Source organism: Rousettus aegyptiacus, unplaced genomic scaffold (genome assembly GCF_014176215.1).
Source record: "Rousettus aegyptiacus isolate mRouAeg1 unplaced genomic scaffold, mRouAeg1.p scaffold_m13_p_7, whole genome shotgun sequence".
In the NCBI taxonomy this organism is placed as follows: domain Eukaryota; kingdom Metazoa; phylum Chordata; class Mammalia; order Chiroptera; family Pteropodidae; genus Rousettus; species Rousettus aegyptiacus.
Genome location: NW_023416310.1, coordinates 69,637,912 through 69,662,040, shown reverse-complemented (window position 1 = coordinate 69,662,040; position 24,129 = coordinate 69,637,912). Strand labels below are relative to the sequence as shown.

The 24,129-nt window shown below is 65.6% G+C and overlaps 1 protein-coding gene across 6 annotated transcripts in view; it reads right to left on the bottom strand.

The window, feature by feature from the left end:
* Positions 1-15,647: 15,647 nt before the first annotated feature.
* Positions 15,648-24,129, bottom strand: part of MAD1L1 (mitotic arrest deficient 1 like 1) — a 202,555-nt gene continuing 194,073 nt past the window's right edge. For 4 of the 6 annotated variants that reach the window (XM_016119080.2, XM_036224937.1, XM_016119079.2 and 1 more), the window contains one exon: positions 15,648-16,144. In XM_016119080.2, coding sequence (XP_015974566.2) covers positions 15,663-16,144 — 482 coding nt within the window. In that variant the 3' untranslated portion in view covers positions 15,648-15,662. The remainder of the gene's footprint in view (positions 16,145-24,129) is intronic. The other 2 variants (XM_016119084.2, XM_036224938.1) reach the window with 2 other exon arrangements.

The window sequence follows — 24,129 nt, the reverse complement described above, 5'->3', positions numbered from 1 at the left end:
GCCCGAGGCCGGGTGTGTGGGAGGGACATGTCACCGCTGGGGACGCTGCCACCGAGCAGGGCTCTGAGGGGAGAGGCCAGGCCCTGGCGAGGGCGCGCGGAGGGCCAGGTGCGGGGTGCTGGGAGGGCAGGGCGCCCGTCCCGGGGCTGGGCAAGGGCAGTGCCGACGGCCCAAGCCCGGGCCGTCCCGGGGACTTGGACGCACACGTCGGCGCGTGGAGGAGGTCCCCGCTGCAGCGACAAGCGGACGTGAAGGACAGGCACATGCTCGGCACTGGGCAGGCCGTGGCGGCCAGGGCCCTGCCCCTGCCCTGCGCTGACCACCCGACTGCGGCCTCCACCCCCCTCCTCACCGTAGGTCCCGTTTCGGACCAATGCCGCCATTCCCAGGAAGCCCTCCAGGCTCTCCCGGGCAGTCGCACGCTTTGTGGCCTCCCCGAGCGGCGTCGCCTGCCTGCTGGCCCGGGAGGTCCTGTTGCTCTGAGACAGGGTCTGGAAGCCACAAGCGCGGCTCACGCCAGGCTCTGCCAGTCCTGACAGCGTGACCAGCAGGTCGCCGGCCTCTCGCCCGCCCCCCACCACACGGGGTCCCCCTCGGGGTCCAGCGGCAGGTGAGGCCGGAGGCGGTTGTGTCAGTGACTGAGCCTAAGGACGCCACACAGCAGCCGGCCCCGACACGTGACGTGCTCACGGGCCAGCCTGCCCACGTGTCTGGGGGGGGGGGGCTGGGGGGGCGGGGCCTGGGGACACGCGGCTTTGCCCGGCAAACCAGGCCAGGCGATGGCCGAGACAGCAGCCCCGTGGCCACACCGGCTAACGTTCTGTTGGCCAGAGCCAGTCACGCGGCTGAGCTCGCTCAAGGGGAGGGATGGTCGCCTCACCCACAGCGCCAGTGAGGCTCAGGGCACGGACGGGGGCCGGTGGAGTCACGCGGCTGCCAGCAACAGGGGTCAAGTGCACGGCCCACACGCCGCCCTCGCCCCGCAGGCGGAGCAGCCGCCCGATGACGCCCTTGCTGGTTCGGCACGGTTACGGGGCACCCGCTGTGCGCCCCCCGCGCCCCCGGGGGTGGCACACGGTTACGGGGCACCCGCTGTGCGCCCCCCGGGCCCCGGGAGTGTCACACGGTTACGGGGCACCCGCTGTGCGCCCCCCGGGCCCCGGGAGTGTCAGTCGGTTCCAGCGGGAAAGAGGTGGTGCCCCCAAATAATCCACAGGGAATGCCCACACAGGCACCACTCCCAGGGGGCGGGCGTGTGGGCCCCCCAGGGACAGCAGCCCGCCTGGCCCCCTGGGGCAAGGCTGGGGGTGGACGGCGAGGGCCTGCACGGGGTGGGGGGGCCACCAGGGCCTGGGGGGCTGTGGAGCACGACTGCCAGCCCGAGGCGATGCCACTCTGCCCTCGCCCCCCATCCTGGGGGCAGGGAGCAGAGCCCACGTTCACCAGCCGTGGAGAGCAGGGTAAGGAGCATGTCGAGGGGCATGGAGGGGCCGGCGTGGGGGCTGCTTGCAGAGGTGGCCAGTGACCAGCACCCCCGACATGCAAACGAGGTGCTGGGGGAGCGTGGAGGACGCCAGCCCTTCCCTTACGGGGTCGGGAGACAGCTCAGGAGGCCAGAGCACAAGAGGGACAATCAGAGCGGGCGCAGCAGAGCTGGGGAGGTGGGGCGCAGGCAAGGGACCCCCATGCAGAGGGCGAGGCAGGGACCGAGGAGCTCACCCCACCACCCGGGCCAGGCCGGGGCCGTTGGGGGCCAGCAGCGGGGGCGGTGAGGTCATGGGCGGCGTTTCACAGAATAAACTTGTGCCGATTTTTCCGTACCTCAAAGACAATCCTTCCATTACACGAACTTTAAGAAACAACTAAATGTAAAAAACAGAAATCGCTCAGCGTCACTGGTCCGTGGTACCCGCGGTGACGTCCCTTCTCCGAGCACGCAGTGGGCTTGGGGTGTGCAGCCCCGCACCTCGCTGCTGTCCGTCTGACCCCAGAGCGCGTCCCCTCCAGGGCGCGGGCGCGGTGCGCAGAGGCGGGAGCCCACCAGGGTCTGCGGCCCCGGCGGGAGAGCACGGGGTGTGCAGGGGCGTCGGGTGGGGCCCTGCGCAGCCGCGGGGCTGGCGGCGCCGTGGACGGAGCAGACGGAGCCACGGACGGAGCGGACGGAGCGCACATCCCTTGGGCGGCTGGGGTGGCCGGGGGCGCGGGGGGGCGGGGCGCTCCTGCCCCTCTCACTGCCCGCCTCCCCGTTCTCTTCCACTTTCTGGGAGGTTTCACACTTTTTTTTTCTTTTGAAATAATTATAAAGTCACAAGAATTACAAAATAGTGCACGACTGTCCCACCTCCGTCCCGGGCTAACACCCTATGTGACCAGGGCACAGCGTCAGAACCGGGGAGCCGGTGCCCCCCGCCCCCCCGCCACGGTTACGTGTCTAGACCGCAGACAGATGCCAGGGACGCAGGTCTGTGCCACCACCTCAATCAAGACAACAGAGCTGACCACACAGCGGGGCCCCCTCCCGCCGCCCCGCCCACCTGCCCTCGGGCTCCGCCACCCAGCCGGCCCTGAACGCCTCTCTGTGCTGGTTCTTTCAAGCCTGAGGCCCTGGAGCCCGGTCCCCACAGCACCCACAGCCCCTCCCTCCATCGCTGAGTGGCACCCCTGGGGCCACGACTGTCTCCCTGGTCGAGGGGCATCTACGCTGTTCCCAGGTCCGGCGGCCAGGAGAGCTGCCTGTGAGCCACGTTCCAGCTCCCGGGGCTCAGGGCCAGTGCGTGGGGTGTGGGAAGGGGCCACGGTCCTCCCCAGGGGAATACCATCAGATCACAAAGGAACGTGTCTGCCAGCAATTACTCTAAACGTGAGCAGCATAAATTCTCCAATCCAAAAACACAGGGTGGCTGAATGGACTTCAGCGAAAGACCCATCTGTATGGCGCGTGCGGCAGACTCACTCCAGATGTGAGGGCACACACGGTCCACGGTCTGGAGGTGGAGGGTGGGAAACGACGTTCCACGCCAGTGGGAACCGGCAGGAAGCCGGGGTGGCTGCACCCGACGCCAGGCCACGGGAGCTTTCAGACGAAGATGTAGTGAGAGACAGAGGTCACCACAGAAGGATTAGGGGGTCGGTCAAAGAAGATGTGATATTCGTAAATACTTATGCACCCAGCTTAGCAGCACCTAAACACATAAAGCTAACATCGACGGACATAAAGGGAGAAGCGGCAGTACTGGGGGACGTCAACGCCCACCTCCCACCATGGATCGAGCACCCCGACAGCAAGCTAGAAACACGAGCCTTCAGTGACGCGTTAACCAGGTGGACGCACTCGGAACATTCCACCCCAAACCTAAAGAGTGTGCGTCCCACTCAAGTGCACATGGAGCGGTCCCCGAGGTAATCACGTACCTGGCTGCGGAACAAGTCTTAATTAATTTAGGAAGATGGAAATCATATCGAGCATCTTTTCTGACCATGACGGCATGAAACTGGAATCAGTTACAAGAAGAAAACTGGAAAATTCACGACCATGTGTAGATTGAACAGCATACTCCTGAACAACCGACGGCTCGAACGAGAAATTAAAAAAAATACTTTGCGACAAAAGCAAGTGGAAGTACAACATACCGAAACTTCAGGAGCGCAGCAAGCGCAGTTCTGAGGGACGCTCGCGGTCAGAAAGGTCTCAGACGAGCCACCTGGCTCGCTCCTCAAGGAGCTAGAAGAAGGAATGAGGCCCAGAGCGAGCACGGAGAAGCCCGTCCCCGCAGTGGGAACTCAGGATCCTGAGACGAATAACACGGCGGGAAGGCCGTGGCGCCGTCTTTCTGCGCTTCCTTCCAGGCGTCAGTCTGACCCTGACCCCGACCCTGACCCCGTCCGCCCTCGCCGGCCCGTGCTGCGCGGGGAAGTGCTCTCTCTGGTGGCTGCACGTGCTGTCCCTAGCATTGCATGGGTCAGGCTCGTCACTTCCGTCGCCCCGACCTTCTGAGCCCCGACCGAGTCCCGTGCGCCGCCGCGGGGGCCATCGGCAAGCGGGGGCCTCCCCCCCCGGCCCTCCGTGCTCGCGCCCTCCTGCTGCCGCGGCCCCCTCGTTTCCCTCCGTCTGTCTGTAGACCTGCCGAACGTGCCTGCTCCAGCCCTGCCCTGCTGCGTCAGGCACCCAAAGTCTCATGGTCCACTTCCGCCTGCCATGGGGAGTTTGGCTCTGGCAGTGGGGGTCCCCAGGTCCCTGGGGCCCTAGGCTCCCCTTCCAACTGTAACCCTTACCTCGCCATTCTGGGTTCACACGAAGGCACCAAAGTCAGGTCCCAAACCGACAGCAGGGCTGGCCAGGGCCACAGGTGCCCAGGGGACAACCACCACGCCTGGGCCTGACGGTCCCTCGCGGGCTGAAGATCGGAACGTCAGGCTGGGGTCTCTGTCCCCAGGCTGGGTGCCCACCCCTCCGGGCACAGAGTCGCTGGTCAGCACGCCCCTCTGTACTGACTTGCAGGCCGCCCCGCCCGCCGAGCTCACTCGCGAGGAGGAGCCCCGGGCACCAGTGACGGAAGCCCCAGGAGCCGCCGGGGCCCCGCCCAGGCCCAGAGGTTCGGATCCGCGTCTGGCGTGTGGCCCGGGCGCTGCTATTTCCAGCACGCTCTCAGGCGACGCTGTCGCCGGCGCAGGGCCCGCACGCGTGTGCACGCGCCTTTCGTGTTCTAGAATGCTGCAGGCCACGGCAGGAGTGGGGACTACCAACCGCGCCCGTGGTCTGCAGCCAGGCCGGGTTCCGCCCCGGAAGGCACGGCCACGGTGACCGCGGACCGCAGCACGCGGCACACGACCACACTCGCTGGGCACCACGACGCCGCACACAAACTAGCGTGACGCCGAACGCCGCCTGTAATCGGGAGAAAAAGACGTATTCTTGCCATCAGTGCGTTACTATTCGTTTCAAAGAATCAGCTTCAGAGTTCGTACGTTTCACTAATAACCTGCTTTTTAATAAAATTCTGTTTTTCATTCATTTCTTCTTCCTGTTTTCTCTTTAGGTGTGTTCTGATGTTTAAGTTCTTGGCTTTTATTATTTCTTATTAAATAATGAAAATATTTAACCTTATAAGCTTTTCTCAGTCTTAGCTGAGTGTCATAAATTAAAATTCTAACATTCCATCATTAAAAAGTTTAAGTGCGGTTTTTAAATTTCCTCTTTGACTCAAGACTTACTTAGGAGAATATTTTTTAAAGCCTAATTTAATGATAAAACGCTTATTTATGATAAAATGCTTAAGTTACAGCTCATTGCAGTTTGAAATATAGTTCTTATTGTAAATATTTTTTTTGTATTGTTTCGATATACCGTCAATCTTTCTAAATGTTACGTAGGACTCAACGGTACATCGTTTGCTCGAATGAAAAATAATCAGAACGTGTTTGTCTGTTAAGTGAATCCCATCGCTAAGAGCGCGCAGATGCTCTGCCTTGTCGCCGGCCCCGGAGTGAGCCTGCTGCCGCCCCAGCAGCGCGGGGCAGGGCGGCCAGAGCACAGCTGTGCCCCAGCCCGGCTGCCGCTCTGCCCCGCGCCCAGGGCCCCCGCGCCTCCCGGGGCCCCGCGTCCGGCTCTGGGCCTCCTCCCTCCGGCTCCCGCTGCCCATGGCCGCACCTTCCCGCTGAGGCCCGAGCCCTTGCCAGCCCGGCCCCCCTCCCGCGTCCTCCCTCGTCCCTGCACGTCCCTGTCCCCGAGCTTGACGAGTCTTTGCCGGGAACCTCTGCCATGTACACGGTGTGGCTTCTGTCTAATTGAATCAGGATGGAAACTTGAAAAAGAGGAGCAAATTAACCCCAAAGCAAACAGCAGGAAGGAGAAAAAAGCAGAAATGAGTGAAAAAGAAAAACAACAGAGGAAAAAAAGGTCAATGGGTCCAAAACCTGCTCCTTTGAAAAGGTCAATAAAATCAGTAAATCTTCAGCCAGGCTGAAAGGAGGGGCCCCCGCCGCGGTCCCTGTGGAGGTCTCATTCTGTGCTCGCGGACCCTGTACCTCAGGGGCCCACACCCCTCGGCAGACACAAGCGGCAAAGCTCACCCCGGGAAACAGGTGGGCTAGCCAGTCCTGTCACCGGCCTGGAAATGAAATTCCTACTTAGAAACATGGCAGAGACACAGCTGCAGCCTGGCTGGGCCCTGGCAACGCCCCCCCAGCCGAGGGGGAGCCCACACCCACCCCGGGAGGCCGCTGAGACCCAGACGCCACAGCCAGGCAAAGGCCTCACAACACCGGAGAATTTCAGAACGTGCCATTGTAACAAAGCCCCTCGGTCTGTTTTCAAAAACAAGCAAACCGAATCCAGCAATGTCGGGAAAGGACAGTACGTCGACCAGGCGGGGTTCATCCCAGGAATGCAAGGTTGGCTCATCGTTCGAAGAGCAGACGGCATCACTCACCACGTGTACGAACGGAACCCACACAACGGAGGTGGACAGGTGTGCGCCAAACACCGCAACCATCCACCACAGAACACTGCGCATCACGGCGAGAAATGTCTAACGGGCACGAAGAGCCTGCACCTCCCTGTCTGCACGGGGCAGCGAACGCCTGCCCCTTTTTGCCTGAAAATGAACAAAAACCACACAACCACCGTGGCGGCCAGTCGGCAGGCAAAGAAGAGGGGAAACGACAGACACGGGGGTTTGAGGCAGTGAACTGACTTCATCCGCAGTGACTGTGAGCACCGTAAATTCGGAAAAACCTTATGTTAATAAGGAGCTTCAGAAAAACCTTATGTTAATAAGGAGCTTAGCGAAACCCAGTAGATGCCGTGTTTCAAGGTACAGTGATTACGAGTGTGGAGTCAGTGACCATCAAGGCCACACAGAGCCTAGACTGACCACACGCACAGCCCGGACGGGGGACACGGGGCAGCTGGACCTGAGGGGAGGGGGACCGTTCCACCGATGGTTCTGGAAGAGCAGGATGCTCATAGGAGGACCCTGACCTCTCTCCACGCACAGAATTGATCTGAGCTAGGTCCCAAATCTATGAAGCTTCTAGAAGGAAACACAGAAGGCTACCCTCACACTCTCGGCCTACACAAAGACACCTTAAAATACGCAAAACATACTGATCACTGTAAGTGACGGACTGGGCTTAAAGTTGGCAGCCTCTGTTCGGCAGGAGACATTACTGAGGCACTCAGCAAGCGCGCCCATGGCCCGGGAGGGGGTCTGTGCACGCAGACGGCGGACAAAGATGCCATGCCCGGGAGGCATGAGGGCTCCCACGGACCGACAAGAGAGAGAAGACGGCTTCCAACCCGGGTGCGTGCAGAGCTTGGGGGGTCACGTGTCCCCTCCACAGCAAAACGCTGAACAAAGTGAACACCAACAGCTGACCTGAGGTCATCAGGGAGGTGAGGTGGCAAAGGAAACTGCTGTCCACAGGTTGGGGAGACCGATGTGGACGCAGGGAACAACTTACCGGTGGAGACGGAGCGAGCACCCTGGCACGCAGGAAATCGAGGCCCACGAGGTGCTGGGGAGCCCGGGGAGCCGCTCCTGAGGTTCTGCGTATGGGTGCCCTCTACTTCTGCGGTGGCTGGAAGGAACCGTTAAATAGGCAGGCTGGCCTTCCCAAAGAGCCCCACCTGTGGGTGCTACCTGGACCACACCTGTGCGGGGTGCAGGGAAAGGGAGATCCACACACACCTGGAGAGGCCCTTAGCTGGAGGGCAGGACCTCTGCCAGCACCTGGGCATGGCCGGCTTCGGTGGGGGGGGGGGGGCCTGGGGGTGTGGCTCCCTCCGCAGGAAAAGAGCAATTAAAGCTGTTTAAACAAGTCGCCAATGCTGTAGCCTGACAGAAGAGACTACTGATACATTTAGTTACATTATCAGAAGAACTTTAACAAAAAATAACCCACAGGGGGTGAAAATCATGTCACAAAGTGGCAGGACACATTTCTGCACACAAACCAGCCTGGCCACAGCGGAGACAATGGGGACACATCAGTAGGAAAAGGACCCCCACTCACGGGAAAGCAGTGGGCGCAGGGGCACCTCACAAGCGTGGCCCACAGCCCGGGAGGCCCCGAGCAACGCCCAGCACCTAGGGACACGGGGAGGGTGACAGCGCAGGTGCCCGGCGGGCGGATAGGCTAAGGGATGAAGCTCCACCACGTGACCTGGGCACCGGCCGGTGAGTCCACCCGCGGCAAGCCCTAAAGCGACGTGTGCTCACTGCGCAAGGGGACAATGACGCTTTCTCGGAAAAATCTGAGGACAGTCCAAGTGTGGGGCGGGGGCGGGGGGGGGCGTGGTGACTGGATGAACGCATTTCTGGTGTGTCCACAGCGGAGGTTCACGCCCTGGCGCAAACGCGTGGCGACGGTGCCCCGGCGCGGGGACCTGGGGAACGGCACACTGGGCGGGGAAACCGGGGACGCGGGTTCCGGGCGCGGCGGGTTCCGGGTGAGGCCGGTTCCGGACGAGGCCGGTTCCGGACGAGGCCAGTTCCGGGCGCGGCGGGTTCCGGGTGAGGGCGGTTCCGGGTGCAACAGGTTCCGGGCGCGGCCGGTTCCGGGCGCGGCGGGTTCCGGTCGCGGCGGGTTCCGGTCGAGGCCGGTTCCGGACGAGGCCGGTTCCGGACGAGGCCGGTTCCGGGCGCAACAGGTTCCGGGCAAAGCTGGTTCCGGGCGCGGCGGGTTCCGGGCAAGGCCAGTTCCGGACGAGGCTGGTTCCGGGCGCGGTGGGTTCCGGGTGAGGCCGGTTCGAGGCCGGTTCCGGGCGCGGCGGGTTCCGGTCGAGGCCGGTTCCGGACGAGGCCGGTTCCGGGCGCGGCAGGTTCCGGTCGAGGCCGGTTCCGGGCGCAACAGGTTCCGAGCGAGGCCGGTTCCGGACGAGGCTGGTTCTGGGCGCGGCGCTTTCCAGGTGAGACCGGTTCGAGGCCGGTTCCGGTCGAGGCTGGTTCCAGGCGCGGCGGGTTCCGGGTGAGGCCGGTTCGAGGCTGGTTCAGGGCGCGGCGGGTTCCGGGTGAGGCCGGTTCGAGGCCAGTTCAGGGCGCAGCGGGTTCCGGTCGAGGCGGGTTCCGGTCGAGGCGGGTTCCGGGCGCGGCGGGTTCTGGGTGAGGCCGGTTCGAGGCCGGTTCCGGGCGCGGCGGGTTCTGGGTGAGGCCGGTTCCGGGCGAGGCCAGCCCACACTGCCCAGCGCCAGCTTTTGACAGCGCGATCCAGCGGGAGCGCGCTAAGCCCCCCAGAAACGCGGCAGCTCCAGCCTGCACGGTCCAGAGCCGGTGCTCGGGCCCCAGCACACCGGGTGACACTTTCTCCAGTGTGTGCTACACACACGTAGCTGAGTTAAGCAGATACAGCAGTGAGTACCCGCCCTCTCTCAAGAGGAGGATCCCGCTTCGCCCGCCTAACAGCCGGGCTATGGAAACACTCAGGAGACACTTGGTGGGTGTGGGGGACTGCCGGCCGCCACCTGTCACAGGACCTCCTCCGGTTGGGCCACCCCGCGATGCCATCAGGACCCCCACCCTCTGCGTGTCTTGGGAGCACTGATGGTGCTCCCTCCTGTCACCACCTCCCCCATCTGCATGTGGACTTGTGTCCAGTCACCCCTGGGACGTCCCCTAGCTGCAGCTCCGCTGTCTGTGGCCTCGCAGTTCCTGAGGTCCCTGCCCCAACCCCCACTTCTCATATCGTCCTGTTTTCTTGGAATCAAGGTGTCACCTATGAACAGTGGTCTCGCTGGTGACTTAGAGTTTTTCCTAGGGAGCCCCTAGCTGGGCTGAGGACGAGAGGGTAGTCAGGGAGTAGCAGCGGGGCTTGGAGGGGCAGCCCGTTGGGGTGACATCCCCTCTCTCAGCCCTTGGGATGAAGGTACAGCGGGGAAGCGAGCTTCACCCTGGTGTCTAAGCCCATGGTGGGCAGTGTCCACGAAGACGGCTGGCTCCAGACTGCCAGACAGTTGTCCCCGGCAAACCGGCCCCTCGGTGGCACCTCCTGGGTCTCTGGGGGCCTCTTATGCGCAGGCAAAGGCTGGCTGCTCCCTGTGCGTCCTCCAGCAACTAATTCGCTAACCTTACAATCCATCAGAGATCGTCCTCTAAATATTTAACACTTGCACAATGAATGAACCCCAAGCAAGAAAATTAACCAATAACATTTCCCAGGTATTTACATACTGATTATAAACTTGAATCAAATGCTTCCAAATGTTTAATTAAAATCACAAGCTAAGTGCATCAGGTTTGCTCAAATCGCTCCAGACACCTTTACAACTAAGTGAAAGTCACGTGCTGTGAGCCGTTTGTGTCCCCTCCGCCCCACCCCTCGCCCCACATTCCCAGGCCGAAGCCCAAACCCCCAGGGTGACTGACTGTGTTTGGAGATTGGGCCCTTGGGAGGTGTGTCAGGTCACAGGGTGGGGAGGAGGGGGCTCTGATCCCATAGGACTGTGGCCTTAGGAGGAAAGGACAGCAGAGTCCCTCTCTGCCATGGGGGTGGGGGTGGGGCACAGCCAGTCAGGAAGTGGGTCACACTAGAAACCCACATTGCTGGCGGCCCCCCGTCCATGGCGCATGGTGGCAGCCCCAGCTGAGGCGGCTCACACGTCATCACGACTCAGCCACGGGAGTTCAGAGGCCAGGGAGAGCGGTGGTCGCGGGTGCAGGGTCATGCCACAGAGGGCGAAGTGTGGTCCACGAAGATTCCGCAGTGAGAGGGGAAGAGGAAGCCTGCAGTCTGCCTGCACGGCACCTGTCCCAGCGGCTGCCGGCGCTGCACGTGGCTCCGTGTCTGTCACCTGCCGGTCCCGTCCGGCGCAGAGCCACTGTACCACAGTGGCTGCAACCTTTCAGAAAAGCGGAGAAAGGGCACGCCCTCCGATCGGCCACCTGCAGGATCAGATTCTCAGCCGCCCTTTCTCAGTGAGATACCACCGGTCACGGTGCATCGGTGAGCCCTGCTCGCCATTGCACGTCACCTGCAACGTCACTGGGGGCTTCTCGGGCGCCCTCCACCTGAGGGCAGGTGTTCCCCCAGTGAGGGGCTGGGACCTGACCAGCCATGCTTGCCAGCGCACATGGAGCAAGGCCCTGAGGACGAGATTCCGAGCGCGAGGCTCTCTCTGGGAGACTGGCCGATAAGTGACCTCTGTTTTCTGGAGACTCTCCTCCCCTCCCCAGATACTTAGTGACTGCGGGTGAACTGCAGAAGGGTGTTTTCTGAGCAAGCAGCCCTGCCCCGGGAGGCCCTGCCCGGGAGGGCGTGGGTGTGAACAGCTCCGAGGCCTGCCCAGCCCGCGGTGTGGGCTCTCCTGCACATGTGGCCAGGGAAGGGGCGCAGGAGCTGGGTGTTGCTGGCCGCCTCCTCGCCTTTGGCTTTCCTGCCCTCAGGGTGTCCCAGACTCTGGCTGGCTCAGAAGGGGTTAAGATGCTCCTATGCAAATTAGATGTAATTAATCCTTTTCATCAGTTGCAAATATACCTTCTGAACCCTATTAAAAACATGAATATGCAAATGCAGACCTTTTTAAATTCTCATTTTCAAGGACTTGGCGTTGGGGTTTGATTAGTGAATTCCGTTAACAGCCTGTAAACCTGGTGCAAAATTTAATTTCCATTTTAGGTTTGAAAAAAAAAACACGTGGAGGCTGTGGGTAACTGGGCTGAGCACAGCGTCACAGGGAGGAGGCCACACGAGCCCAGCCGCCAGGTGGAGGCGCAGGGGGCCGCTTGGCAGCTCCCGCCGCAGTGGCTTTTCCGGATGCGGGACCGAGGCTCAGGGACGGGGGAGACCGCACCTGGCTGGCCGCCTGCATCCAGGTCCCGGGTGCGCTGCCTGGGTCCACCCCGGGGGGAGAAGGGGACCTCCTGGCAGAGGGGACTGTCTCTGCCCTCGGGCCCGCGGCGGCCTCTCTGTGGGAACATGCGCGCCACTTCCTGTCTCTGACACCATCATCGTGACACCCCAGGTGACTCGCCAGGACGGCCGCCTAGTCAGAGAGATGCCGTGGCAGTGCCTGGACGTGCATGTGGGCGCAAGCAGAGTGGTCCGGGGACCCACGGTGGACAAGGCCTCCCTCGGTGCCGGTGCCCTGGAGGGGTCTTGTCACACAGGGGCCGGAGGCTGCGTGGGCCACTCAGCACTCACAGTGTGGCTGGTCTGAACCGACGGGGGTGGGGGGCGTAGAACAGGCACTGGACTGGGAGCCAAAAGACGGCGAGGTGGACGCGCCAATTATTTGTGCCGATTACATGTTACGATAAAGTTCGGGACACAGTGGGTTAAATAAACCGCGTGCGCATTGATTTCACCTGCTCGCTTAGGTCACTAAAAACCCCGTTGCACGCGGGGTCGCCCAGACCAGTGGAACGCGCTGTCCGAGCTCCGCGTGGCTGTCGCGAGTCAGACCGTGGGCAGGGCGGCGGGCAGGGCCACGCGGGGCAGGGCCGGCCTGCGGGCAGAGCCTGCTGTCCGCTCGGGTGCCAGCGCGGGGCCCACGGACCTGTCGCCTCGCGTCCTGGGGGCTGGGAGTCCGAGAGGGAGGTGTCGGCGGGCTGGCTCCTCCTGGGGCCGGCCCTTGGCGTGTGCGGCCGTCTCCTGTGTCCCTCTGCGTGCGCCCTGATTTCCTCTTGAGGACACCAGTCTCATAGGGTTCAGCCCGCCCTGATGACCTCATAGGTAACTTCGTCACCTCTATGAAGACCCTGTCTCCAAACACCATCGCGTGCTGAGATTCTGGGGGTCAGGGCTTCAACATAGGAACTGGGGACAGTCCGGCTCACGACAGAGGACAGGCCAGGCAAGACGTGGAGGTGAAACGCTCCCACCAGGGCCACGGGGAGGTGGGACGGGGCCCCACCATGGACACCAGTTCTCAGAAATACTAACCAATTAGGAAAACCAGAAAAGCTGCTGCTCATTCCTGAAAAGGTGCTGCTGGACGATGGAGCCGTGAGTGGAGGGAGGCCGGACTGAGAGACGGCCCACGACAAGACGCTCGGGAGCCCGAATCTGGAACTCAGCGTTTTGTTTGTTTAGTTTTGGCTTTTGTTTGTTTTTTAAAGTAATGACCAAAATAGTTCAGAACTGTGGAAGTTCTGAGAGATGCTGTCAATTTTACTTTAAAATGAGAGTCTGGCATTTCTTTATTGTTTTCAATAAACTTCTTAAGTGTTTGGAAATAACAGCACAAAACCCAGTGAAATATACCAGACGCGTTCGTGGAAAACTTCCAAGACGGCCTTTGTGCAAGGGAGCCAAGCTGCGGCGCCCACGCGGAGCGAACGGAACCGGGCCTCGCGCTCCGCGTCCACGTGCCGGGCGGGCGCACGCACCCGCAGAGCGAGGCCCCGGGACAGGGGCCCAAGGGCGGTTTTTTCTGTTTACGTTTCGATTGTTGGAAGATTTTTCTTTTTACATGGAAAATGCATTAAAATTGTGCAGTTAAAGATAAAGAATGACAAGAAAATGTAAACAAGGCGGGCAGCCACGGAGCCAGGAGTCTGCAGGAGGGTCCGTGATGCCCGTGGCCGGCGCTCCTGGGCCGCGTGACCTTGGGCACGGCCACGCCCCTCTGGGCCTGAAGGAGTTTGGCGAAGCCACCTGTCCTCACCGCGCGCGCACGTGTGGACATGCGTGTGACAGGTTATGCACACGCAGCCGTGTACGTGCAGCTGCACACATGCACGTGCACTCACGCATGTCCAACCAGTCTCACATTTACACGCTGCACACACACACTGCACGCACAAGTGCACATGCTCCTGCCTGGGTGGCCTCTACTTCCACACCCGGGGACCCGAGTCTCCCTGCGAGGCTGTCCCCGGAGAGAGGCCAGCCTGTGGTTGGCTCTGGGACACTGGACCCCAGGGACGTGGGTCACGTCCGGCCCAGAACTGGGGTGATGAGGGCCGTGGATGTGGTCAGGGGGGCCGGTGTGGGTCCAGGCCAGGCCTGACACACGTGCACGTGCCCTGGGACAAGTCCCGGCCCTTCGGGACCTCGGCTCCTCCCCCGACAAGACCCGGCTCACAGGATCGTCGAGGGGTGGGGCGAGCTCCAGCCCGCAGGGGCTTTGCACGTCGGAGTTTCCATCAGGGGGGAGCTTCGCAGACTTGACATGAGCTACCCGGGGTCATGTCACATGTAGAGTCTGGTTCAGGGGGCCTCGGAGGGGGGGCCTGAGGACTCGGGCCAAGGAGTCTGGCGTGTGGGAATCAGGGGCTTGCGAGGGGGCCGCCCGGGTAGGCGCAGAGGCGGCGAAGGCCCTGGCCCGTGGTGCACACTCCCGAGTCGCGAGGGGCTGGAGAAAGGCCAGGATTCATTCACTTTCAGGAGCACGAGGTGCCAGCAGGCGCTGGATGGAGGAGGCCGGGCTCCCGCCGAGGCCCCAGCGGGCAGCACCGTCCTCCCGGAGCCTGTGGCGCCGCCAGGAGCCCTGTCGCACCAGATCCTGCTCTGCTGGGCAGTTACGGTTCATCGTGGCGACACTAATCCCTCGCAATTAGCCATTAGCGGCTTAAGGACCACTTAGCGGCAGCGTTACTAACGAGCTGGCAGACGTGGGGCTGTGCCAGCGCCGGAACCTCCCGCAGCCCGTCTGCGCGCCCAGGCTCCCCAAGCAGGGCCATTCAAACGCCCCCGGCCAGCGGGCGGGGCAGAGTCAGCCGAGCAGCAGGAGCGTGCGGCGGTGGCCACGGTGGTGGCCCGGCTGTCTTTTTGATCTGCCGCTGTTGGCCTCTGCGCCTGCCCTCGATCAGTAAGAGGTGGGTGGCCCGGGCCTAGGGTTGGCCCCTAGGGGGAGGGGCTTCAGAGGGGAAGGCGGGGACCTGGCCTGGCTGGGAGCAGATGCTCGTTCCTGGGCCCAGCGGTCCCCTGAGTCTTTCAGCTGTGCAGGGGCGGGACACAGGGCCCGGGTGAGCCGGAGCCTCCTGTCTGCACCTGGGGCAAGACACGGAACCCTGGGCTCCGGGAGCAGGTGGCCTCGGGACCACTGTCCGGGGGGGGGGGCCATGGCTGCTCCCACCGCCTCTGCTGGGCGCGGGCGGCAGGCTCCCCGAGCATGACACCGGTGGCCGTGTGGTGACGGCTCACCGTCCGCTGACGTCTGGACTCCCTTCCCTCAGGCTTCCGAGGGTCCGCAGTGCCACTGGGTGGTTGGCGAGGCTGCGGTCCACCTGTCCCCCGCGCACACAGCGCACGGCTGGGCCTCTTCTGTCAGGGACTCCCTGCCCACGAAGGAAGCCGCACCCCTGGGCCCCCCTGAGTCCTGGTCCAGGGAATGTGGGGAGCAGTCTGCCCCGACTTGTGCCATGAGCTATACTCAGCCCTGGGGACCTCAGCATGTGGAGGCGTGAGCTCTGGGTCCCCAAGGTGGGAGGACGGTAGTGCTGAGATCACCCATGGGTGCCGGGACTCTGGGAGGCCCTCCCCCCAGGAGAGCCCAACCAACCCTTGCTACCAGCACCCACTTCAAGGGCTTGGAGCCGCCTGCCTGGCCAGTACAGAGGCCGCAGTGGGAGGGTCACCTGTCCACCTGGCAGGTGGGGGACCTGGGGCCGAGGTGTGGGTGAGCCTGTGCAGAATGCGGGCACCACCCTACCCCCTCCTGCCCTGCACCCCAGTGAGTGGCCCGGTGCTCCCCTCGGCCCCCATGGCTCCCCCGGGCTTCGGAGTCAGACACGGTGAGCAGACAGGGTGGCCAAGGAGGGAACTTTATTCTGTTGCAGGGTTTGGTGTGGTGGCCACAGGTCCACCTGCCAGGCGCCTAGGGCTGAGCAGCCCGGGCGGGGCTCCTGCAGGGGGCAGGGAGCGGGCCCAGAGCACGGCCCCCACGTCCTCGCCAGGCCGCCTTCCGGGATGGAGGGGACGAGGCGGGCGGGGCCTGAGCTCGGGGTGGGGCTCAGCCCCGGCTGGCAGAGGGGGCCAAGGGTCCCCATCCTGTCCTGACACGGCCTTTCTGGGCAGAGGGCGGGGCTGGGATGGGCGGAGCCGTGGGCTAGGCCACGGTCTGGCGGCTGAAGAGGTCGAGGGTCAGGGCGCTGAGGAAGGCGGGGATGCTGTCCTGGGCCAGCAGGTGCAGCTGCACGAGCTCGGGCACGGAGCGCGAGAAGGCCGTCTCCAGCAGCTGCATGGTGGCGCCCGACGGTCCCGCGGCCTGCAGGGTGAGACAGACAGCGGTCAGCGCTCCCTCCCCCACAGGTCCCCCAGCAACGGGGCAGGGAGGGGCAGGAGGCCCTGTGGCCCCAGCATCCCTCGGGGTGTCAGAGCTGAGTGTACAGGGACAGTCCTGCCCCAACCGCGGCTCCCCAGTGAGGTCGGCTGCCCCGGCCTCCCGGGTGGGGTGCGGGTCTCGCCCACGTTTCTGGAATTTGAAGACTGGACGTGGGGTGTGGCCTCCGGCTCGCCAGCTCCTCCAGGTCCACCCTGTTTCAGACGGGCAGCCGCGTCACACCTGGGCCCCGAGGCAGGCGCCTTCCTGAGCAGGCGCAGGGCCGCTGGGCCTGGCTCGGTCCCGTGTCACAGACGAATGACGAGGTGACCGCTGAACCAAGTCCCCGCAACGGCAACCAGAAGCGAGAGCCCCCGTGGCCCCAGCGGCGGGGACGTGTCCCGTGTGCCCTGCTGTGTGGCCGGGCTCCGGCCGGAGGTGGCGCGCAGCCCCCCGCCCACGGCAGCCCTGCAAAGCGCGGTCCCCAGACGGCACTCCCGCGAGCGTCGCCGGCTGCCGTCTCGGACAGACGAGGACGATGCCGGGCGCGCGGCCGGGACGTGGACGGCGTCCCCATTGGGGACGGCCAGACGGGTCCCCAGAGGTGAACCCGCGGCCCAGTGGTTCCGTGCGGGGCGTGTGCCAGGGACGGAGCCGCCGCGCCACAGACGCCAGGCGTGGGAGCGGCCAGGAGCCAGCGCGCAGAGAGGCAGCGGCGCGGCCGCCGTGGCACGAGGCCCGGCCACGGGGGGAGCGAGGGCCCGTTTGCGCCGCTCCGCAGGCGAAGCCAGACGCCGGGCCACGCCCGGGACACTGGGGCGTGCGGCCGCCGGGGGCGGGGGGTTCGGGGCGGAGGAGGGGGCGCGGTGTCGGTGACGGAAATGCCGGGGCGCTGGCCGTGCACGCCGCGTGGGGTGTGAGCCGCGTCTCGACACGGCTGTGCGCGGGCAGGTCCCTCCCGTCCCCGCGGCTCCTGGGCTCCCACGGCCTCCCCTGCGGGGTCCCCTGCGCAGGGCCTCGCGAAGGCCTGGTGGGCCCGAGGCGCCGGCCGGCAGTGTGACGTGCAGTCCGGGGTCCCAGGAGATGCCCGTGAGGGAGCCAGGCGAGCTTCGCACGGGCCTGCCGCCCGCCCTCTGCCCTCGGCCCCCTGCCCCCTACCCCCTGACCCGGGGCGGGTCTGATCAGCTGGGTCGTCACCTCACCCAGCGTCCGTGGGCGGCTGACTCCGTTCTGCTGCCTGCTGACACATTTAGCCTCGTCATCGTTCAACACAAACCATCTTTAAACAAAAATAAGAGAAACCACCCTGACCTTTCCCCAAAGGAGCCGTTCGCGTCTGGAGTTCTCCCCTAAATGTCAGGGAAATGAGTCTACTCAGCGTGGGGGGGGGCAACTCCCGGGGCCCCCGCCCGGCCGCTGGCCCACGTGGCGGGGGGAGGTGACCCCCCGTGCCCCCGACGCGGGGCTGCGGGGCCCCAACTCGCCGTGGGAGCCGGACGTGCGCGGCGGCTGCTGCCCCGACACACGGCTGCCCTCGCGTCGCCCCCGCGGCGGACGCGGCCCGGCCAGCGCGCCCGCCCCGTGCCCAGTCCTCGCGGTCCCGGGAGAACGAGGCCACGAACACACAGGGCTGGGGGGGGCTGCCCGCGGCGCTCTCCACCCGACCCACACGGGGGCGGCCAGAGTCTGCGGCCCGCCGCCCCCCGCCGGGAGCCCCGGCCGAGCTCCCCAGCACACCGGGGGGCCGCGTCCTCGCTGCCGGGATGCGCCCCGCGCTGCGCCGGGCCATCCATCTCCACTCGGCCACGTTCCAGTGCCACCCGGGCCCCAGGTTCCTTGTAAATCACTCTAATTAGGGGCTGCTCACTTAAAAGCAGAGCACAATTTTTTAGAAAGCAAATTGCCCAGCGAGACGTGCGGCTGTGGCCAGGAATGTCGGCGGCGTCTGCTTCCTCTGGCCCAGCGTGGGAGGTGACAGGCTGCGCCGTGGCCCGCAGGCGCCCTGTGGGAGGCGAGGGCTCGGCCTCAGCGAGGGTGCTCCCGGCCCGTGTCCTGCTCGCCCCCCAGGCCGGGCCGCGGCCGTGAGGAGTGGCGGTGGGGGCAGGGGGCACCGTGCGCAGCGACAGCCTCACTCAGGGCCCGAGGGCGGCAGGGGCACAGCCCAGCTCTGCTCCCTCCAGCGGGACGGTGCTCGGGTGAGGCCTGGCCCCTGGGGGCCACTAGACACCGCCTCTGCCCTCAGCCTCTCGCTGTCCCGACCGCAGGGTGGCCCTGGGTCACCTGCCTTCGCCAGGGCACCCGAGGCCAGGACGGCCACAAAGAGGAGGCTGGGCCGCCTGTCCCCCGGTGCGCCCCACGACAGGGGTGCTGGCACGCGTGCCCGGTCGCCTGCTGAGGGTGCTGACGGAACCCCACAAACGGAGAAGCGGACACAGCAGGGGACGGTCAGACTGGACCCCTGAGCGCTGCGGGCCCCGGTCCTGATCGGACAAAATCCAAACACCACAACAGAACCATCCGACGGCCAGGGCCGTAAACGCTGCGGGGCGCAGGGAGCCACCTGCACAGCGTTTCTGGAGATAGTCGGTGTTTGTGTGAACGTCCCTACTGCTCGAAGAGGTGGCCGACGCCAAGGCTGGGGGAGACCGAGCACCTCCTGAAGGGAAAAAGGTGATCAGCAGACAGGACACAAGAGGCAGAACTTGCCCGGAGAGAGGCGACGGGGCCCGTGAGGGCTGAGCACCGAGCCAGGCGACGCCTCCAGGGAGCCGACACAGCCCGTCAGGCAAAACGGAGCAAGACGCAAACCACCAAAACCAGAAACGAAGCAGATCCTGAGGCTGTTGATGAAATAAAACCGCGCCAGGAAACTGTGCGTGTACGTTTGATGCCCGCGAGGGCGCGGGCGAAGCCACGTGGCTCCAGACGCAGCCGAGGTGACAGAGACCCCGAGGGACGGGCCTGGCGGCCGTCCCGGAAACGGGCTCGTGACTGGGAAGCTCCTTGGGAGACTGTCACTCGAGAACGTTACCAACCGCTCAAACAAAGATTAATACCGACTTCGCAGAACCCCCAAACCGGAAGCGGAGGTACCCAGAATTCCCCTCGGCACTCACCCGGCGCCCAGATCGACACGGTGCAGGCGTCGCGGAGAGGAGACGGCGAGCGCCGGCCCGGGCGGGGCGCACTCGTACGCACGGCTGGCTCGGTACCCGCGCCCGTCCACCTCGCAGCACCCGCCAGGCGGGGGGAGAAAGGCCGGGCGCGCGCTCGGCGACCCAGACGGCGTCTGGCAACTGGGCGGCCCCTCGTGGAGAAAGCGCAGGGCGCGGAGGGCGGGCAGGCAGGCGGGAGGCGCCCGCAGAGGCGCCCGGGCCTCCTCCGGCCGGAGCACCGGGCCGGGTCAGGGCGGCGGCCCCGGGCACACAGGCAGGGCCGGGCGGCTGGACAGCCCTGGCTTCGGGAGAGAGAACTCTGACCCATACACCGCGGACCTCATGCAACACTTACCTCGACGCGTACCATGGACTTAAGTGTAAAACATAAAACTACAAAACAAAACAAAAATTTCAGGATGAGGCAGAGAATCCTTTGACTTGGCACCGAAAGCCCAGCCCACAGTACAGAGTGCGAGGGTACAGGGACCTCGCTGGCCTCACGGCGCCTGTGTCGTGGGGGGCGAGCCCCGGACGGCAGCAAAGCTCTGAGGGGCACGCGTCTGGCCCAGGCCTGACGTCTCCCCAGGCCCAGGGTCTGTCTGCTCGCGGCTGCGGCCACACCTGGCCAGGGCGTGCGTGTGACGTGGACGCCTGTCCTTCACGGCACCCACTGCGCCGCAAGGGTGTGCTGTGGTTCCCTGCTGCGGTCTGTCCCCGACGGGCTCCCTGAGCACAGGCCCAGGCCAGGCCTGGGGTCACCTGGGGCCACAGGGAGGAGGCTGCAGCCCGGACGCGGACGCCCCAGGCCTGCTCTGCGTCCGGCACCGCTGGCCGATGGTGGCTGTTCGCTGAGAAACGTCACGTTCAGGTCTGTGGCGACGCACTGAACGGGACACTCGCTCTCCACGGCCGGGAGGAGGGGGCGGCGTGCAGGAGCGTGCAGGCACACCTCACACACACGTGCTCACACACACCGCATGCTCACACGCTCACGCGCGCTCGACTCCCGCGCACATGCGCACACGTGCACACGCACGCACATACGCTCTCCCTCACAGAGGACGACACATGTACGTACTGCTGGCCGCGGCGCCTGGCTGTCCGCTCCCTCGCCTCGGCCCCCGTGGCCCCCACAGCCCTGGCCCTCTCTGTGCCTGCCGGCCCATCCCGTCTCCTCAGAGCCCGGCCTCCCTCCCTCACCCCTCGAGGCCGGGCGGGGGCGGCTGCCCTCCAGGCGCGGCCCCAGGGCGCCCGACGCCGCTCTGTCCAGGACCGGTGTCCCTCGGGGCAGGTCGCGCGGCTTGAGGCTGCTGTCCTCAGGGCCCCTGGAGCCCTGCGCGGGCAGACCCGGAGGAGGCCCGGCAGCTACGAGCGAGCAGGCGGCGGGCATGGTGGCAAGTGGGTCAGGACAACTCGGACAGAACGCTGAGAACTCTGCCCGGCACGAAGCTCCCAGAACGGAAGCACAAGCGTGTCCAGCACGGGAAAATAGCTCAGCCAATTATTCCCGCTTAATTGTGCTGAGAAAAATGTCCAAATACAGCCTGTGCTAATTATACCGAAGTTATTAGAATTCACCGGCCCGCTAGGGGTGAGCTGTTCCGAGCGCGCTTGGCGGGGAGGGCGAGGCCGGGCACCCGACAGTTGCAGATCGGCTCAGGCCCATGGTTATTATTATTATTCTATTTATACAGCGCTCCGCCCGCCCCTCGCGCTCCGGCTCACGGCCACCCGCAGCTGTTCCCGCGGCCTCCCGGGGCGGGGGGCGGGGCGCGCACCTCAGCGGTCATTCCAGCGAGCCTCGCCCATCAGAGATGGGTGCCCGAGGCCAAGTTCGCCCAGCGGCACGGGGCCGGGCCCGGGCAGAGGCGCCTGGCTGGGGAGCAAGGCCGCCGGACGTCCGGGCGGAGGGGGGTGGAGGGCAGCGGGCGGGAGGGACCAGGTGCGTGGGTGCTGAGGGCCAGCGGGCCTGACTCGGGGCGGCCACCTCCTCCCTCTGTGGGCCAGGGGCCAAGTGCGAGGAGCCAGGCGCAGCTCCCTGCGAGAGGACCCCGGGGAAGCCCCTGCCTCCGCGTCTCCCTCACGAGCCGCAAAGCCTCGGGGGACCTGGAGCAGCGTCCAGGGCGAGGGGCCTGAGACCAGGGTGGCGGAGGACGTGCACTCCGGCCCCGGCTGCTGTCCGTCGCTGTGGGACCGCAGACGCGGGCCTGAGCGTCCTCCATGCGGACGGGACGTGTGTCTTTCCCAGTCCAGGGGACACGGCAAAGGCCTCACGACGACGTGGGCTTCGCCTGCGAAGCCGGAACGGGAAGGCGAGGCAGCCGCGAAGGCAGCGGAGACCAGGGAATGAGGGCGCGGCCGCTCCCGCCCGGCCGGGAACATGCGAGCGACACCGTCTAGCGTCCGGGGCGGCGGCGGCACCGACTGCAGGGGTCGCAGGGTCGAGGAAGCAGCACGAGCCACGAGCTGCCAGGAAACCTGACGATTTAGACAGATTCTCTGAAAGACACAGGCCACCAAAGCTCGCAACAGAGAAAACTGCCAGGAGCCTGTCGGCGGAGACGCCGCGGTCGTGGCGCGAACCTCCCCTCGCGGGCGGAGCTGCTGGGGAGCCCGGACCTTCGGGGCGGGGGGGGGGGGAGACGCCGCCTCCGCTCAGGGCCGTGAGGGGACGGGGGGGGGGCGGGGGATGCTCGTCAGCTCCGTCTGCGAGACCAGCGTCAGCAGGAGCCGGGCCCGACGGTGGCGTTGCAGGAGAGCCTGGCGGCGGACCCTGCAGGGCGCGGTAGGCCCGGGCCGGCCCGGCACGCCCGGCTGGGTCGCCGCCAGGACCGAGGGTGGCCACGGCCTGCCGTCCCGCGTGCTCCCAAGGCGGAGCAGGAAAAAAGCCGGAGGCGGCCTCCACGGCTGCAGAGCGCGAGCCCGTGCACACGCTCGCCAGGCCCGCCGAGGGGCCAGGGCTGCAGGCTCCCCGCCCAGCCGGCCACAAGCCGGACCAGGTCAGCCTCCCGGCTCCGTCCAGCGCTGTGGGGGGGACGGGAGGGACTCACGGCCCCGGCGCTGTGGGAGCAGGGACCTGCTGCCGGTGACGCGTCTGGGAGGCCTGCCAGCTTCTCTGTGCGGCGGGCCGGTGACAGGGGACACGAAGGCCGTCCCCGCCGTGACCACGGCCATGCTCCCCCCGGCTCCCAGGCCGGCGGCTGCACGCGGGAGGGAGCGGGTGTGGCGGCCGCACCGGCCAGGGCCGCGCGTGGGGGTGCTCGTGCGGGGGAGGGCGACGGGTGTTTGGAGGGACTTAGGGCGCGAGGCCAGGGTCCGAGGTTGCCTCTGGGGCCACTCCCAGCCTTCCGGCCGCCAACAGCCAGGGGTCTTTGCGGGGGCTCCGGCTGCACCGCTGCTGTGGGAGACGCCGGGGTGCCGGGAACCGCCGGTGCTCCCGCTGAGGCCCCTGGTCTTTGTCCCGACCACCCCACGCTCGCCTCTGGCGTCGACATCATCTGCAAATTGCCTTGTTTTTCATCTTTGGCAGGGCCGGAAATCCGATCACGAAAGGGAATTTTCTTTCTTCTTTTTTAATTAGAGCTTGGCACTATCGCCACGCTGCGAGTTTATGGCTTTGTAGGTCTTGTGTTTCTGACGCTAATTACTCACAAAGGCTTTCAAGCTGCATCTCGATCTCCGACTGCCGCGGGGGACTGGGCGGGGGCGGCAGACCCCACACCTCGCATGCGGCCTTGCCGCCTGCGCGCTCCGGTGGGGCCCCGCGGGCTCCCTGCGGGACCGGCCACCGCTCCGGGGCTACGGCACAGGTCCTGGGGGGCAGGAACGAGACGTGGACGCTTCCGCCACGAATCCCGAGACGGCACCGCGGCACCCGTCCCCTGCCACTGCCGTCTGGGGCCCCCGAGAGGGCCCGGCCGCCTGCCCCGGGACGCCGCCCCTGGAGTCCGCCCGCCGCATGCACTGCGCAGCTCCCGCAGACCTCGGCGTCCGGGGTGCGAGCCGACCGGGGGAGCGTGGCCCCAGGGCTCGCCAGCGTGCCTGCGGTGGGCAGCCAGCGAGCACACGGCAGGGCGCCCCATTGCTGCGTCTGGGGGGGAGCCCCGGGGCCTCCTACAGGAGCAAGGCCAGGTCCCTGTGTCTGTCACAACTCCAGACACTCAGTCTCAGGAGCCTGGCCACCTGCTGGCCCCTCGTCCCCGCTGGCCTCACTCTGAGGCTGCAGGACGGGGAGGGGGCCCTGGGGTGGGAGCCCTGGAGAGGGGCGGGGGGCCCTGGGGCCCTCACGGAGCCGCGCCCCACGCACTGCCCCGACTGCTCTGCCTCGGGGCCCTGGGGTGGGAGCCCTGGAGAGGGGTGGGGGGCCCTGGGGCCCTCACGGAGCCGCGCCCCACGCACTGCCCCGACTGCTCTGCCTCGGGGCCCTGGTGCAGGAAGGAGCCGCGGTCCCTGGGGTCTGGTCTGTGGTTCTGCCCAGTCTTGCCAGCGGCTGCGAGGTGGGGAGGGCGCACGGGGCGCCCAGTCCTCTGCGAGGCGACTGCGCAGGCGCATGCGCCATGGGGCCGACGGGCGCTGACCGCAGAGCCACGGGACGTTCACACAGATCAGCGCGCTTCACCGGGGCTGAAAGGCGACTTAAAAGAGACAAGAGACGGCGAATGTGGAACTTCTGGACACGTCTCGGCTGGTGTGGCTGCCGCCGGGCTGTCAGGGCTCCGGGGACGGGGGGACGGGAGCGCACGCCACACGGAGCCCCTGCGGCCTGCGGGGCGA